General features: G+C 39.6%; 1 protein-coding gene and 1 pseudogene across 1 annotated transcript in view; one reads left to right on the forward strand and one right to left on the reverse strand.

The window, feature by feature from the left end:
• LOC148772975 (frizzled-3-like) overlaps window positions 1-17,934 on the forward strand; it is a 318,270-nt pseudogene that overhangs the window by 246,644 nt on the left and 53,692 nt on the right.
• Window positions 1-17,934, reverse strand: part of LOC148772981 (ankyrin repeat domain-containing protein 26-like) — a 56,415-nt gene that overhangs the window by 2,781 nt on the left and 35,700 nt on the right. Inside the window, 8 exon segments of the mRNA XM_088834565.1 lie at window positions 482-1,442; window positions 4,852-5,050; window positions 5,756-5,972; window positions 7,667-7,790; window positions 8,066-8,099; window positions 10,078-10,239; window positions 11,700-11,827; window positions 14,684-14,766. Of these exon segments, the coding sequence (XP_088690691.1) occupies window positions 482-1,442; window positions 4,852-5,050; window positions 5,756-5,972; window positions 7,667-7,790; window positions 8,066-8,099; window positions 10,078-10,239; window positions 11,700-11,827; window positions 14,684-14,766 (1,908 nt within the window).

A 17,934-nucleotide genomic window follows, 5' to 3' on the forward strand; every position in this document is an offset into this window, starting at 1 on the left:
AACAAATATAACAAAAAGCTATGAAGCCAAAGTAAGAGATATAAAATATAGCCTGGGGGAAACCTGGAATTAACTGTCAAGATAATCCATGTAACTGAAACTTAATTTGGAAATATTCATTTCAGGTTTGAGCATTTCATTTACCTGCTTCATCATGATACTGACATGTGGCAACATAAAGATTAAAATTATTACCTTAATAGTAAAAGAGTAAATTGCTAATACCTGTCTATGTTAGCAATTTAGAACTGAATCTCTTAACATTTCATAAACGACACGATGTCCCTACTCAAAGTGAAGCATTTCTTCAGTCTAATTTTTATTTGCTGGATACAAGGTATGCTTTTAGGCTGGTTGAGAGATCATAGATTCACAGCCTGTGTATTTTTTATATTCAACTAGATTCAGCATTTCGCCAGAATCAAGAATCACTTTGAACTTTCTTTCAGGAAGGCTGAGAATTATTTCTCCTTCTGGATACTCACTTCTCCTACTGCTTTCTCGTTTTTGTACTGATCCATTCTCTCTTTTAAATGATTCCATTCGTTGAGTAACTCCCTGTTTCTTTCCTCCAGCATCAGACCTCATTTCTCACGTTCGGCCAGAAGCTTTCTCATGATTTGCTGAAACTGGTCTTGGATGCTGATGACCGTCTTCTCTTTCCTGTCGGCTCTGTTTCGTGCATCATCCAGCTGCTGTCGGAGCAAGATGTTTTCACTCTGGAGTTGACATAATCTCTCCTCTAAGGATTCCTGCTTTCCAAGGTATGTATTCACTTTGCCTTGCTCGTTCGGATACATGTGTTCAGTTTCCCGCTTTCGACACTCTGCTTGACTTAGGATTCTCTGGACACGTTCTAACATCAAAGTCTTTTCTCGAAGATCATCTCTCGTGTGATGCAGCTTGATTTTCAGCTTACTGAACTTTCTTTCCGCTGTAGATAGTTGCTGGGAAAGCATCTCGTTGTTATCTTTTAGATGAGCCACATCAGACTTCATTTTGTCCTGCAAGCATAACCACTCTCCTTTTGCTCTCTGGAAGGCCAGTTCCAGATCTCTCTTTGATGTCTGACCGTGCTCATGATCGTGTAAGGCAGCAGCCAGTCTAGAATGGTAGGATCTCACTTCCGTTTCCAGCCTCTGTTTGCTTTCTTTTTCGTTCTCCAGCTTCGAGTTTAGCTTTGTATTCTCCGCTCTCAGAGCATTAAGCTGGCCTGGAAAGTGGGATATAGTCTTTGTTAACATTTCCTCATGCAGTTTTATTGCCTTTTGAAAATCCTCATAGTTTACTTGGAGCATTTCAATGAACTCCAAATAGTTCTCTTCCTTTTCCCGGTGCTGATTTTTCAGTGCGTCTCTTTCCAGTCTTAGCACAGCAGTTTCATCCTGCAGCATGTGGTTTTTGTGCAACAGGTCTTTTGCTTCTTCACAACTATTCGAAACCTGAGTGAAACAAAGGAGATTTTTAACTAGTACTCAATAAAGTGACATTTCATGATCTCCTCTGAAATGAAAGACTAACCTCTATGTTTATAAAATGAAAAGACTGCACCAAGGGTGTCTCCAACAGGAAAAAATCAGGTTCAATACAATCCTCAGACTTTATACAAGCAGAAATTCCCAAGGGTTCAAAAATTTAATGGACAACAATGAATCCACGAAAGTCACAAAGAAATCCCAAGAGACTTTTCAAGAAGCTCCGAACTGGAGAGGTTTCCTCTCTGAACTACAACAAACCCAGAAGGCTTAAAATAAAAGATTCATAGATCTGACTACACTTAGCAATTGCATCTGATGTGGAATATTTATATAATGGAAAACTAGCAAGCCATAACAAAGAATGAAATAATGCGATTTGCAGCAACAGGGATGGACCTAGACACTAACACCCTAAGTGATGTAAGTCAGTCAAAGACAAGTATATCATACTGCTTATATGTAGAATCTAAAATGAACCTATTCACACAGCAGCAAGAGACTCACAGACACAGAAAACAAACTTATGGTGATCACAGGGGAAAGCGGGGTAGGGGAAGGGATACATTAGGATCTTGGGATTAACATGTACACACTAGTAGAGATAAAATAACCAACAGACATCTACTGTACAACATAAGGAACGGCACTTACTATTCTGCAAGAAGAATCTGAAAAGGAATATGTGTGTACGTGTGAGTGTGTGCGTGAGTGAGTGTGTGTGTGTATTAGTCACTCAGTCATGTCCGACTCTTTGCGACCCCACAGACTATAGCCTGCCAGGCTACTCTGTCCACGGAATTTCCCAGGCAAGAATACTGGAGTGTGTAGCCATTTCCTTCTCCAGGCTGCTGCTAAGTCGCTTCAGTCATGTCCGACTCTGTGCGACCCCAGAGACGGCAGCCCACCAGGCTCCCCCGTCCCTGGGATTCTCCAGGCAAGAACACTGGAGTGGGTTGCCATTTTCTTCTACAATGCGTGAAAGTGAAAGTGAAGTCGCTCAGTCGTGTCTGACTCTTAGAGACTCCGTGGACTGCAGCCTACCAGGCTGCTCCGTCCATGGGATTTTCCGGGCAAGAGGACTGGAGTGGGTTGCCATTGCCTTCTCCACCTTCTCCAGGGATCCTCCCAACCCAAGGATTGAACCCAGGTCTCCTGCATTGCAGGCAGATTCTTTACAGTCTGAGCCAGCAGGGAAGCCCCATTTATATAATATACACACACATATCCATATATCTCTGAATCACTGTGCTGTACACCTGAAACTAACAGAATATTGTTAATCAGCTATAATTCAATAAACAGCACCACTTGCTAGGTTTATAAACACTGCATCCAATACCTTCTATACAGCTACTTCACAGTAAGAGGCTTAACTCTATATAAATAGACTAAATTTTGTACAAGAAGTTTTTCCTTGAGAATATGCTACCTTCTAACATTTTAACAGGCAATTACAAGAATTACACCTATTGAAAACTGTACAAAGCAGCACTTCTACAAACATCACTTAACTCATTAGTTGTAATGATTCTGGAAAGGAAAGAGTTAAACATATGAGGAAGCTGCTGCCTTCCCACCAGGTCTGTGGACTCTACTAGTCCTCTTACATCCAACCACGTGTCTCTAGGACAAACACATCAGTACAAAACAAGCCTCCTATTTCCTTCATGGTACAGACACTAATGGTAAATAAGGTAAAATTTAGAGAGCTCTTAGAAAACTATGAGATTATTTGCTGCTGCAATAACTTTCATTATCTCTCCATGTTTAAAATATTAAGATGGGGAAAATACAATGAAAAACACTTAATAACTATCACTAAATATATATTATGCATATCTATCACTGTTTTCAAAAGTTCCCTGTACTGAAATAGGACAATCACAGAGCACAGTGCTCATTTTCTCACAAGTAGAAGAATGACATCCAAAATGTGGTCTCTGAATTGCCTATAGTTTCCTCCTTACCATCAGGGGAAGTGATAAGCTAACCTAATGAGCAGCTGAGGAAGTGAAATCATTACCAAAACCCAGAATATCTATTATTAGTAGCAAGGGTTCCCCCTCCTTGGTGTGGGGGGGCATTTTTATAAGTTTATTCTAAAGAAACAACTTTTTAAAGTGTTCAGAAGTGTTTTCACAACGGATGGCGCAGTTTTTACAAAATGAAAAACGGTACGTGATGTGAAAAGGTCGTTGATAGGGTATTGGTTAAAGAAATGACAGTGGAACCAAGAACGGACTCTGATTTAGACACTGAAGGTGACAACGTACATGGAATGACAGACACGTTCACCCCAAAGCAGAGGGACTTTGTCAGGTAGTGTAGTTGATGGTGGACCACACACGGTCTTCCTTGCCTAAACCACCATCAGGGTCCCAGCTCCTCCGAGAGAGTCACAAAAGATTTGAGATCGATTCCTATGGAACATATTAAAGGCCTCTCCTTGGATGAGGCCATCGCATGTCACTACCTGACTGCTCTAGACAAATGGATTTGAATGACAAACACTACTTTCCCGAGCTCTTCGTGAGAGCTTTTCATTGTTGGAGATCTGCTGCTAGGACCTCGGGGAAGGGACCCAGTCCGTGTTTGAGAGGGACATCGGGTGTGGGAGCAAATTCCTCTGCTCTGAGATGCCCCTCGAGAACTCTGCAGAATGAAGGACAACCAACTTTAAGAGTGTCTGGTTTCTACCAACTGCTAGAAAAAAATCCCTGCACCTCTCGAGGATGCCAGTTAACACCTGTCCTTGAGGGCTCTACTGTGAGGGAGAAGGCAGCTGGGAAAGTTGGAGCCAGTTCTGGAAAAGGCAGCTGGGAAAGCTGGAGCCAGCTCTGAGCTGTTCATGGGGCAGGTGGACTGGAGGGCTGAAGGGCACAGAGGGAGGGTGGTCCACGACCCTCAGCCACCTGCCAGATTGAAGGCCAGAGGTAACTTGATGTAAAATTAGGCATGATGGATCCCCCCAGTGCCCCTTCTCTTCCAGACCTATTTACTCACGAATGGTCCGTCAAGGCTGAAGGATCTGTTGCCTGAGGTGGGCTGAGAGCTTAACCTCCAGTTTCGAGACCATTCTCAACCCTGTGGTTTCTCCGTTATCTAATCTGTGAGCTACTGACATGACCTCTTCCTCCCTCTGCTTGAAAAAGTGCACCCAGCATGTCAGGATCATACAATTCTTATTTCCGGCCTTGTTACTTTGGGAATTTTGAATTTCTTTTGGTTTTAACAAGTAAGCTAAAATTTCCTATAACACTAAACGAAATGAGACTAAATAAATGGTACAACACGAAATAAAGTGGTATTTTTTAAAAAGGGGGATATTATAAATAATACTGATGAAATAGTGTTAGAAATTTGAAATTTTTACCAAAGGTTTCTCTACCTGATTCAGATTATTTCTCTCAGTCTTCGGTTTCATTTCCACTGCTCGGAAAGTGAGTTCTAGGTGCTGTTTCACTTCAACTACTTTACTATATTCATCTTCTTTCCTTCTGAAGTGCTCCCTCTCTTTTTCATATGACATATTGGCATTTCTTCTAGTCTCTTCTTCTTGCTTTAAGGTGACTCTGCAAGATTTAAAGCTCTTCTTAGAAAATCATGAGATTATTCACTGCTGAAATAGCTTTTGTTCCCTCTTCACAGTGTTTAAAATAGTAAACATAGGGGGAATACAATGAAAAGCACTTAATAATCATCACTGTGTTCAGACAGAGGGTTAAGAATAAAACTGCATAGAATTTTGTTTTCATCTTCTCTTGAGAAAAATGGCTACTTCATACATCTGCGGGTGGGAATGTAAAGTAATATAAACCTTCTTAAGAATAGTTTAGAAATATAGATCACAGACCTTTTTAAAATTCTCATACTTTAACCAAATAATACGATATTATTACAGAAAATGTATTCAAAATAATTAGAAAGGTAGAAATGAATTTATAGAAAAGGTGTTCCTCGCAGTATTAAACAGAAAACAGAAAAGTGAAAAACAACTGAAAGTCAATTTGGTAAATATTTAATGGGGTTTCCATTATGGTAGACTTCTGTATGGTCATGAAAATGATTTGGAAAAATATATATTAAGTCATTAGAAGCATTCACTATTAAGAACCTGCTATATTATTTCCAAGAATTTCACACTCCACAATACTAGTGACACTTTCTCCCCTATAAAATCCGAGAGGATAAATTAGTCCTTATAACACGTCTACGTCTCTGCAGTATTAAAGGAAACAGCAGTTCAAATATTTCTTCAAAAGCGAGATGTACAGTACCTCAAGTTGATGAGCTCTTGTTTCCATTCTACTTTCTGATGCTCTGACTGTGATTTCACTTCTTGTGTTTCTTTTGTTCGGAGCCCACGAACCTGACTTTTCATTTTGTAAAATTCTCCTCTAAGTAGTTCAGAGTGACTTCTTTGGCTTCTTTGAAAAGCTACTAATCTTTCATGCGAAAGAATTGTATCCTGAGTTTTGAACAAGCTAACAGAATCTGCATGATAAAGAAAACAAAGATAGAAACAAACAAACAAAAAATTGATGTGAGTAATTTTTGAGTATAAAGGACTGTGCCTTTCGCGTTCATGCATCCACGCACTGAACAAGTATTAAGTGTCTATAATGTGGAAGACATTATTCTAAGCTCTGCAGATAAAACAGATGCCCCTGGCTCCTGTTTAGCTTGAAGTCTAGTAGAAGAGAAAGACAAGTAAAATAATTATGAACTCAGATAGATACTCTATGAAGAGAGAGTTCTATGATCACATAACAGAACTTGACATAGATTGGGTCCAGGAAAGACTTTCCTGGGGAAGAGATGTCACACTGAGAAATGAAGGATGAGCAGGAAGTAGTAAGTAGAGTAGGAAGAACAACACTGTGGACAGTCTCCAGCTGCCGTATGTTGCTAACCAAGACAGAGTGAACAGCTACTGATTTACCTTCCTGAGGGGAGCGAGCAAAAACAACGCTAAAGACAAAATACATTAAACAATGATTTCATGACAAAGGACTTCAGGGAATGAAAGACAATGATCCTGGAAACACAAGAGGATAGCCTAAGGAATGCCCCAGCTCACTGCCTGGAGAGAATTTCCAGGCCCCAACAAGGGGAGAAGGAACAGAAGCTGAGTCAGCCAGACTCCCTGACAGGAGGTGATGAAGCTGACAGTCTGGTGAAACCAAAGTGGGCAGAGATCACAGAGGAGACCCGAGGAGAGGAGAGAGTGGGACAGAGAGAAAAAGGACCCTGGAGATCTGAGGAGGAGCCCCTCGGATATTCAGCAGAGCAACGAACAGCGCCCATCTGGGAGAAACCACCTGAGACCAGGGAGAAACCATCTGAAAAGACTATAGGAGCCTGTGACTGGTGCTCACTCAGTCCCAGGAATTCTATCTATTCTTATGAGCCAGGCTGGAAAAACTTCTTACAGTAGAATGAACGGGGTAGTCAGTAAGGTCTTGGCTCCAAGGCAGGAAATAATCAGCCCTAGCCCCAGCCCCAGGGTCCCTCTGGATGCACCTAACAAATCAGAAGCAAGAACACAGAAGGATCTCTGGAAAACTCTCAATATTTGGAAAGAAAATCACATGGATCGAAATAACCCTCGGATCAAAGAGGTAATGAAAAGAAGAATTACAAAGTATTTTGAACTGAAGGAAAATGAGAACGTTAAGACCAGCAGACACTGTAGGAAAATGACAAGCTGATTCTAACATTCATGTTGAAAGAAGGGTAAAAAATAAAACCAGATGAAGCTAGACAACTATGACCTTTAACCATGCAGCAAAGAGAAGCAACACTTGGGTTACATGATGAGACCTGAAGTTTTAAAAATAGTAAATAATTAAAATTGCTGTGCAGATCGAGGTTCCTCAAGGTGGAGTGGCAGGGAAGGAAGTTCTGAGAATATTTCAGCTACTCTAGAAGGAAAATGATGCTAACATGACCTTGAGTGAAGGCACAGGAAAGAAGAGTCAGCAGAAGATGCAGTGAGTGAGAATGATCATAGGCCTGTGGCTCAGAGTATACACGCACTTTCATGTTCTTCTAATGCAAAACATACTTCTGAGGTGCACAGCACTGTAACAGATCCCTGGCTCTAGAGCAGTACTAGAGAAGATATGCGTATATCACTACTCTATACACAAACAGGCTTTCTGTTAATATTTGCACTGCGCTCCTACCTTTACACCCCAAGCCAAATGGTTCTACTTGCAACAAGGAATTTGTAGAGTAAAGCACGTCATCATCCTCAGAAGACTGAGTTAAGTCATCCAGGTGGTTCACATAATTAATTTGTTCTTTGACCTACACATAAATAATACTGTCTCACAATGTCCTTAAAATATGTGTAAAATAGATTAAGTGTACAGAGGTGATAAATCTCTTTATCAAAGCGAAAACAGACTTCTTAAAAGAACAGATTTTTATCAAAAGGATAACTTTATCAGTACTGTTCAAAGTACAGTTCTTTACAACAAAGGAAGATTTTCTATTTTACCACTCTTCCTTTTACAAAGTATTTTTTACTAGAATAATATTTTTTAAAGTTCATTTTTTTTTTGTTTGTCTTTTTACGATACCTTCTTCTTTTCATATGGTGTTTTTCTCGCAGGCCTAAAAAAACAAATGATTCTTTTCAGGCTAATAGTAAATGCTCAAAAATGCAAACAATACCTAAACTTTTCTTTTTTAGACAAGCTCTTTGCATTGGTAAGTAATGTTCTATAAAAGGTTGCAACAGTTAGTAAGAGGAGCATTAAAGGACAAAGAAAATATATCAGTAATAGTAATAAAGCATTATATTTAGATCCAAGGAAAAGGAAAAACACAACATTACTTGAGTTATGTGATAGAAAGCAGTATACCAGGGTTTTTCACACCTGTCATTTTCAATAAGAGCTAACTTTTATGGCAATAAAACCTATCTGGGAGATATTCCTTAAGTCCTTCTAAGAAAGAAACCCATTTTGAATAATCACGATATTAGCTTTTTGAGGACTTCCTAGGCAACTGCTATGCATTATTATAAGCACTTGACGTGTCTTAAAGGCATTTTAATCCTCACAGTCATTCTGGGAGATAGGTATAAGAAGAGATGGAGCACAGAAAGGCTGAGGAACTCGCCCAAGCCCACACAGCACATCACCAACAGACCCAGAATTCAAACCCAGGAAATCTGGCTTCAACACTGCTCTTCCAAAATACGCTGAGAAAGTAATATTGAAAAGTCTTTTTAAGTAACATAATGGCGAATGAATCTATAGCATTATTCCATGTCTAGCTATAACTATAAATAATAATTTCTGAACCTTAAAACGTATTTCTCAAAAAATAAAAAGACCAGATGTAGAAACTCCAATACTTTGGCCACCTCATGCAACGAGTTGACTCACTGGAAAAGACTCTGATGCTGGGAGGAATTGGGGGTAGGAGGAGACGGGGACGACAGAGAATGAGATGGCTGGATGGCATCACCGACTCGATGGACATGAGTTTGAGTGAACTCCGGCAGTTGGTGATGCACAGGGAGTCCTGGCGTGCTGTGATTCATGGGGTCGCAAAGAGTCGGTCACGACTGAGCGACTGAACTGAACTGAACTGAGGCAAGTATGGAAATCTACTTTCCATAAAGATTTGTTTGTCGTAAAGAAATTCATCAATATGCGTTCATTCAACCATTCTGCTGTTTCTTCATGCATCTGACATCCACATATTGAGCACACAATATGTGTTAATGACACTCTTAGTACAGGAAGCATGTTTTTTGTCATTCAGATCTTTATCATCCAAAAGGAATAATCTGTGAAAGATTGTTAATTTTTTTCTATTTCGTATCAACAAAATCTTCCCCTTTTCCCTGGAATCTATAAACAACTATGAAGTTAATACGATGTGATGTTTCACAGTACCTTACAAAATCATAGGTACTCACGAAGTTACTATCAACTAGAATCATCAAGGAATTATCAAATCCTACTCAGTGTAGCCTGTTTGTAAATTCACAATTATGTAATTTTTGAAAATCCACGTGTGATAGAATTAACTTAAGTAGTTATCTGCATATTCAATTATATATGAATATTACACTTCAGAACCAATGAACAAGCCCTTCCCATAAATCTACATATGAGCAGAAGTATTATGTACAATTAGTCTACTGGAATAATTTCAAGATAATGTCATACAATCAATAAGCTTTTTAATATTGGAAATGCAAGCAAGATTAAATAAACATGTCCTCCGCTGGCTCATTTCCAACAGCATACACACTCTAAAAGCTCCCCTCTTAACATAAAATAAGAAACTCCTTTGAACTCCACATTCCTCTTCAATTATCATCCAGTTCTTCATTGCCTGTCCCAATAATATTCCCTATGGAGCTGTTTACGTGTATTCACTACAGTCCAGCTTCCAAGGGGACTCTTCACTGGAATGACTTCCTGCCAAAGTCACTGGTCCTCACCTTAACCTTTCAGCAACTTTCAAGTACAGTTCGTCCACTAGAGTTGAGGAATGTCTTGTCTTGGCCTGTGCACAGTATCATGAGGACTAATATTACTTTCCCGACAAACAAAGAGTTTGTAGAATGTACCTGTCATCATCTTGATTCACTCGGCTTTCATCATTCACATGCAGCAGACCACCAGTCAGTGAATCGGTCTTTTCAGATATTGGTGCAATCACACAGTCTTCTGGGGTCCGTTTGTCATTGTTCTTTCTCTTTACTTTCTTCCTGTGCATGCCAGGATCACTACTTTTTAAAAAATTCACCAAAAAGCCAATGTTTTCTAATGATTCAACTGATAAAGAATACAACAACAAGTCTTGAAAAATTCCAACTCTTACCCATCTTAAGTCATTGATTAACTCTCAAAACAGTTATGAAGTACCAACCGTATGCAAGAAAACAAATTCTTCCTTCAAACACAGATATACAATTATACAATATGATACATAAGAGTTGACATATGAAAGTCATAAGCGGAATAAGGAAGGATTTACAGAAGAAGTGGAAAGAGGAGGTCAGGAGAGAGAGAAAAAGGAGAAAATTATTCTACTTGAAGATTCAAATGCGAGCACAAACATCAGGCACATGGCATGTAGGTTCCAAGGAACCTGGAAGGAAGAGCACAAAATACACGGAAGAAAGTAGGGAGATGCATCTGGAAAGACATTGAGAAGAACCTCGAGGGCTACACGGAAAACCTGGAGTCCACTGCCTAAACACCATGACTCTTAGACATGGGAGTCATAATTAAATTTACACTATATTTTTTGTTTTGCTTCTAAATATAGTAATGGTGAATTTAGGGATTTTCCTTGTGGCCCAGTGCTTAGGAGTCCACCTGCGAATACAGGGGGCACCGGTTCAATTCCTTGTCAGGGAAGATCCCACATGCTCCGGTGCAACTAAACCCATGCTGCACAACTACTGAAGCCAGCACCCTAGAGCCCATGCTCAGCATCAAGAGAAGCCACCACAATGAGAAGCCCAAGCACTGCAGCAGCAAAGACCCAGTGCAGCCAAAAGTAAATTGGAAAGAGAATTCAAAGAAAAAAGTAACACTTAATTTAGATAATATTTTAAATGACATGAGGTATGTATACCATGAAAGAAGAAATCAAGGAAATATCTGGCCAGAGTGGGGGGGGGGGGAGTTTACTTTTAAACCACCCACATGATGGGGCGACAAGAGCATCATAGCTGAAAAACAGGGGCCTCATCAGTTCTCCCGCCACCAACAACAATGTGGCCTCCATCCATGGACATACTCAAAGTGCTAGGAGAAAAAACACTGCCAACCAAGAGTACTCTATCCAGAAAAGTTGTCTTTCAGAAATGAAGGCGAAATAAAAGCTTTCCCAGACAAAGCAAACCTGAGGGAGTTCATCACCACTAGTCCCGCCTCATAAGAAATGCTGAAAGAAGTCCTCAAACTGCAATGAAAGGATGTTCATTAGTGACACAAAATAAATGTAAATATACAACACACTGCTTAAGGCAAGTATGCAGTCAAATCCAGAATAATACTGTAACGTGATAGTATGTTAACAAAGTAACTCTAGTGTTAAGGCTAAAGGACAAGAGTATTAAAAATAACGATATCCCTAGTAAAATATAAAATGTGTAAATCACAAACATTAGTTCAAGTCAGAAATTATTTTTTAGAAGAATAACAAATGACCTGATGTTAAATATTGATACAGGATTACCTATCAAAATCTTCATTCTCCATAGCAGGAAACTCCTGGCTGCTGTTTCTTCCACTCTCATCAGCACCATCACATTCGTTGTCTGATACTTCCACTTCAATACTTTTGTGTTTCTTTTCTTCTTGAGCCTTTAGTGAAAGTTTGACACTAAGAATAATTGCTACTTCTTTATTATAAAGATGTTTGTTTTCAATTTTATTATTTACCTCAGCGTTTGCCCTGCATTTAAGTGATAAAAATAGTTTTGTGCTTATTTTACCACTTCCAAGTCACTGAAATTTTTATAAAATCTGCTCCCTCTGTTTGAAGAAAAGAAACAAAATTTCAAAAATGGTTTTCTTCATAAGATGCAATTATTCACATTCAGTCTTCCCCATCTGACTGGCGGAGACAGAGAAATAAAAAGACAAAGACACAAAATCTGTCCTCTTCGGTCTTTACCACCTGGATTTCCCATTAAACAGCCAGATGTAGAGGATGTGACACCTCAGTGCCTCAGAGACAGAAGGGAAACATTCTTCTTTCTGCACTAAAGCTATTTTTTCCCCTCTGCCTTTGATAATTCTTTCTTTTTTCATTTGGATCCGGGAGAGAGCAAAAAAGTGATGGTGTTCACTAAAATATATGAACCAAAGTTTACCAAAACACAAGGAGCAGAATGAAATGGAGGAGTTGTTAGTGTGGAATTCTGGAATATAAGTAATGTTTCCCAATTCCACATGCAATAACCTCAAAACTTACAGCTACAGGGTATAGAAATAAATGCATTCTCTAGCCCCACTATTTACCAAAAACAGCAATAAAATTTAAAAAAGTGCAAGGTTTTGTTCAAAGCCCCTAAAGTGGCACTCCCTAGCATTTTATGGCACCAAAAGAAATGATACAATTCTGTAACCTTGAATGTGATAAATTACCAAATGAATTCATCAGATTAACCAGATAAGTTAAAAATGTGACTTTGGCACAGTATTTTTAAATGCCTTAGTTGGGGATAGGGCTCATCTCCCTTTCTTTTAAACAGGAGAATACATAAGAGTTTTTTCTCCTTTTTGTCCTTGTCTATTGTTCAAACTCAGTCAAAGCATCTCTTACACAAAAGAGAAAACAAACAAGTTTAAAAACCTATTACTGAAGAAAGAAAAATCTCACAGTGTCTCAAAACTCAGTTTTCTCCTCTGAAGACAAACACTTAATTTTTTTTTTTTCTTTTTGCTGAGGGTTTTTACTACCTACGGGCTTCCCTGGTGGCTCAAATGTTAAAGAATCCAACTTCAATGCGGGAGATGTGGGTTGGGAAGGTTCCCCTGGAGAAGGGAACAGCTACCCACTCTGATAGTCCAAGGACAAAGGAGCCTGGCAGTCTGCAGTCCGAGGGCTCACCACGAGTCAGACACTACTGACCAACTTTCTCATACACACACACACACACACACACACACACACACACACAACCTATATGACAAAATTGCACATGTCAGAACTTACTACATTTTAGTAAAACATATAATGGAAAGGTCTGTCTCAAAATAAACATCTGAGAGTGGTGATTAAAACATATGTGGGAGTACTGTTATTAAAAAGATCCTGAAGCAGCCATGCTGGAATTCTAAGTGCCCAGTGACTGTGGAAAGCAGAGAAGATCACACATATTCAACCACAATGAAGAGATTAGAGGGAACACATGCTTATGTCCCTTCTCTCAGTCACTGCTTTCTTCCCATTCTATGGAAATACAACATATTTAATCCAACAGAGTTAAAGAAAACAAACAAACAAAACTGCAAAACCCTAGCTGATTGTACTTCTTAAGCAATTTCCTTGGTGTTTACTCTGGCTCAGAAGACCACATGGTACACAGCTAAATGAGTTTCCCAGTCCTCATGAAAGACTGACAGAGACAGAATTAGATATTACATTGATTGAATGACAAAAGTCATGAAAACTGTTTCCGAAATTCCTATTATTGAGATGGCAAAAATAATCTATTTCTACACAATTACCTATTTAGATGACTCCAATTTATTCGTAAGTAGAAAATCAAATGGACCAGATCATGGAGAAAGAGACAAACAGAAGCAAGAGCAAATGAACTTCTACCTCTTTTGAAAGTTGAATTTTCTTTTTCTAAATCTCTGCACATCCTTCTGTAACTCTTTATTTACATACACTTTGGATGATCTGTGACTTTATGGTGAAGAATTCCCATTTTCTAATTCTAGTTCCATGCTTTTATCCTTACTAATTATCCACATGCAGTGGCTTCTGGAACCAGTCTTGCATTGGTTTGCTTTTCTGATCAGCATTTGCAAAAACAGCAGGAGTACAGTGACTCTTTATTTGAATAATATGTTTCAACTTCCCAGAGCAGACAAGCCACAGACTAGACTGATGTGTCTAATTTCCGATTAGTAGGATTTTGCCTTGTATTTTGTGACATTTGCATATCAAACTCTTGGTCTTCTTTCCCCTCAAATGTAACTACCGGGTCTCCTACTTTTTGATTTTCTGTATCATTATAAAAACTCTCAATTTTGATAAACACGTGCTCAATGTCTAGTTGATCATTTTCAATGTCTACTTTATTTTCAGTGAAACAAAGCTTTGACGATGACCGACAAGCATATCCCAGTGACCCAGAATTTACAGACAATGGAAAAAAATTTCGAGACTGGGTTCTTTTTGTTCAGGAAATGCTTGGAATACTAGAGACGTAGATACTTCAAATGCATCTTTTCGCTCACAATCAAGTATATTATATTAGGAGATTTATTTCCTTTGTGTTTACTCCTTTTTTAGGGTTATCACATAGTGGATCTTCCTCAGGACAAATGGTAATTCTGTATTTCTCACAAACTTCAGCAAACTTCTGCTTTAACTCATTTGTGATGGGTTTTAACTTATCTTTTCATTCTCATTTGCCTTCCTTGATACACATTTTCTCATACAGCATTAAACCAGAAACTGAAATTTACAGTTTTACATACCTGTGAATGGTTATTTTCATCTCCATCAAGTTTTTCTTGTGCTTCCTCTGATATCATTTCCAAGTCTAGTTCTGCTGACAAAGTTGTATGTTTAGTTAAAATTACTTTGAATATTTAGATAAAAGACATAATCTTCATTTAAAACGTAGATCTAAAACATTGTATCAAATGACAGATTCAGTTCAGTTCAGATCAGTCGCTCAGTCGTGTCTGACTCTCCGCGACCCCATGAATCACAGCATGCCAGGCCTCCCTGTCCATCACCAAATCCCGGAGTTCACTCAAACTCATGTCCACAGAATCGGTGATGCCATCCAGCCATCTCATTCTCTGTCGTCCCCTTCTCCTCCCGCCCCCAACCTTTCCCAGCATCAGAGTCTTTTCTAGTGAGTCAACTCGTCGCATGAGGCGGCCAAAGTATTGAAGCTTCAGCTTTAGCATCAGTCCTTCCAATGAACACCCAGGATTGATCTCCCTTAGAATGGACTGGTTGGATCTCCTGGCGGGACTCTCAAGAGTCTTCTCCAACACCACAGTTCAAAAGCATCAATTTTTCGGCGATCAGCTTTCTTCACAGTCCAACTCTCACATCCATACATGACCACGGGAAAAACCATAGCCTTGACTAGACGGACCTTGGTTGGCAAAGTAATGTCTCTGCTTTTCAATATATTATCAAGGTTGGTCATAATTTTCCTTCCAAAGAGTAAGCGTCTTTTAATTTCATGGCTGCAATCAGCATCTGCAGTGATTTTGAAGCCCCCCAAAATAAAAGTCTGACACTGTTTCCACTGTTTTCCCATCTATTTCCCATGAAGTGATGGGACCAGATGCCATGATCTTTGTTTTCTGAATGTTGAGCTTCAAGCCAACCTTTTCACTCTGCTCTTTCACTTTCAACAAGAGGCTTTTGAGTTCCTCTTCACTTTCTGCCATAAGGGTAGTGTCATCTGCATATGTGAGGTTATTGATATTTCTCCCAGCAATCTTGATTCCAGCTTGTGCTTCTTCCAGCCCAGCGTTTCTCACAATGGACTCTGCATATAGGTTAAATAGTTAAATTGCCAAATTCAGACTTAAATTGAAGAAAGTAAGGAAAACCACTGGAAAATTCAGATATGACCTAAATCAAATTCCTTATGATTATACAGTGGAAGTGAGAAATAGATTGAAGGGACTAGATCTGATAGATAAGAGTGCCAGACGGAGGTCCTAGACATTGTACAGGCGACAGGGATCAAGACCATCCCCATGGAAAAGAAATGCAAAAAAGCAAAATGGCTGTCGGGGGAGGCCTTACAAATAGCTGTGAAAAGAAGAGAAATGAAAAGCAAAGAAGAAAAGGAAAGACATAAGCATGTGAATGCAGAGTTCCAAAGAATAGCAAGGAGAGCTCAGAAAGCCTTCCTCCGCGATCAATGCAAAGAAATAGAGGAAAACAACAGAATAGGAAAGACTAGAGTTTCTTCAAGAAAATAAGAGATACCAAGTGAACATTTCATGCAAAGATGGGCTCGATAAAGCACAGCAATGGTATGGACCTAACAGAAGCAGAAGATGTTAAGAAGAGGTGGCAAGAATACACAGAAGAACTGTACAACAAAGATTTTCATGACAAGGTAATCACGATGGTGTGATCACGCACCTAGAGCCAGACATCCTGGAATGTGAAGTCAAGTGGGCCTTAGAAAGCATCACTACAAACAAAGCTAGTGGAAGTGATGGAATTCCAGTTGAGCTATTTCAAATCCTGAAAGATGATGCTGTGAAAGTGCTGCACGCAACATGCCAAAAAATTTGGAAAACTCAGCAGTGCCCACAGCACTGGAAAAGGTCAGTCTTCACTCCAATCCAAAAGAAAGGCAATGTCAAAGAATGCTCAAAGTACAGCACAATTGCACTCATCTCACTCGCTAGCAAAATAATGCTCAAAATTCTCCAAATCTGGCTTCAGCATTCTGTGAACTTCCCAATGTTCAAGCTGGTTTTAGAAAAGGCAGAGGAACCAGAGGTCAAATTGCCAACATCCACTGGATCATGGAAAAAGCCAGAGAGTTCTAGAAAAACATCTATTTCTGCTTCACTGACTATGCCAAAGCCTTTGACTGTGTGGATCACAATAAACTGTGGAAAATTCTGAAAGAGATGGGAATACCAGGCCACCTGACCTGCCTCTTGAGAAACCTATATGCAGGTCAGGAGGCAACAGTTAGAACTGGACATGGAACAACAGCCTGGTTCCAAATGGGAAAAGGAGAACGTCAAGATTGTATATTGTCACCCTGCTTATTGAACTTATATGCCGAGGCCATCATGAGGAAAGCTGGGCTGGAAGAAGCACAAGCTGGAATCAAGATTGCCAGGAGAAATATCAATAACCTCAAATATGCAGATGACACCACCCTTATGGCAGAAAGTGAAGAAGAACTAAAGAGCCTCTTGATGAAAGTGAAAGAGGAGAGAGAAAAAGTTGGGCTTAAAGCTCAACATTCAGAAAACTAAGATCATGGCATCTAGTTCCATCACTTCATGGGAAATAGATGGGAAAACAGTGTCAGACTTTATTTTGGGGGGCTCCAAAATCACTGCAGATGGTGAATGCAGCCATGAAATTAAAAGACGCTTGCTCCTTGGAAGGAAAGTTGTGACCAACCTAGATAGCATATTAAAAAGCAGAGACATTACTTTGCAAAAAAGGTCTGTCTAGTCAAAGCGGTGGTTTTTCCAGTAGTCATGTATGGATGTGACAGTTGGACCGAAAAGAAGACTGAATGCCAAAGAACTGATGCTTTTCAACTGTGGTGTTGGATAAGACTCTTGAAAGTCCCCTGGGCTGCAAGGAGATCCAACCTGTCAATCCTAAAGGAAATCAGTTCTGAATATTCATCGGAAGGACTGACATTGACACAAAAGCTCCACTACTTTGGCCACCTGATGTGAAGAACTGACTCACTGGAAAAGACCCTGATGCTGGGAAAGACTGAAGTCAGGAGAAGAAGGGGATGACAGAGGATGAGATGGTTGGATGGCATCACCGACTCCATAAACATTAGTTTGAGCAAGCTCGAGGAGATGGTGAAGGACAGGGAAGCCTGGTGTGCTGCAGTCCATGGGGTGAAACTGAAGAGCATACAAATAAAATGAGGAAGATGAATCCGAAGGCATTTATAGTGGGGGAAAAAAGGTGATGCAGGCCTGAACTGAGGGAGTGTTTCAAGAAATATTTAGGATATAAAACTTTCAGGGTCTAG

The sequence above is a fragment of the Moschus berezovskii genome, unplaced genomic scaffold (genome assembly GCF_049115385.1).
Source record: "Moschus berezovskii isolate FMDL1 unplaced genomic scaffold, NW_MosBer_1.0 29, whole genome shotgun sequence".
NCBI lineage: Eukaryota > Metazoa > Chordata > Mammalia > Artiodactyla > Moschidae > Moschus > Moschus berezovskii.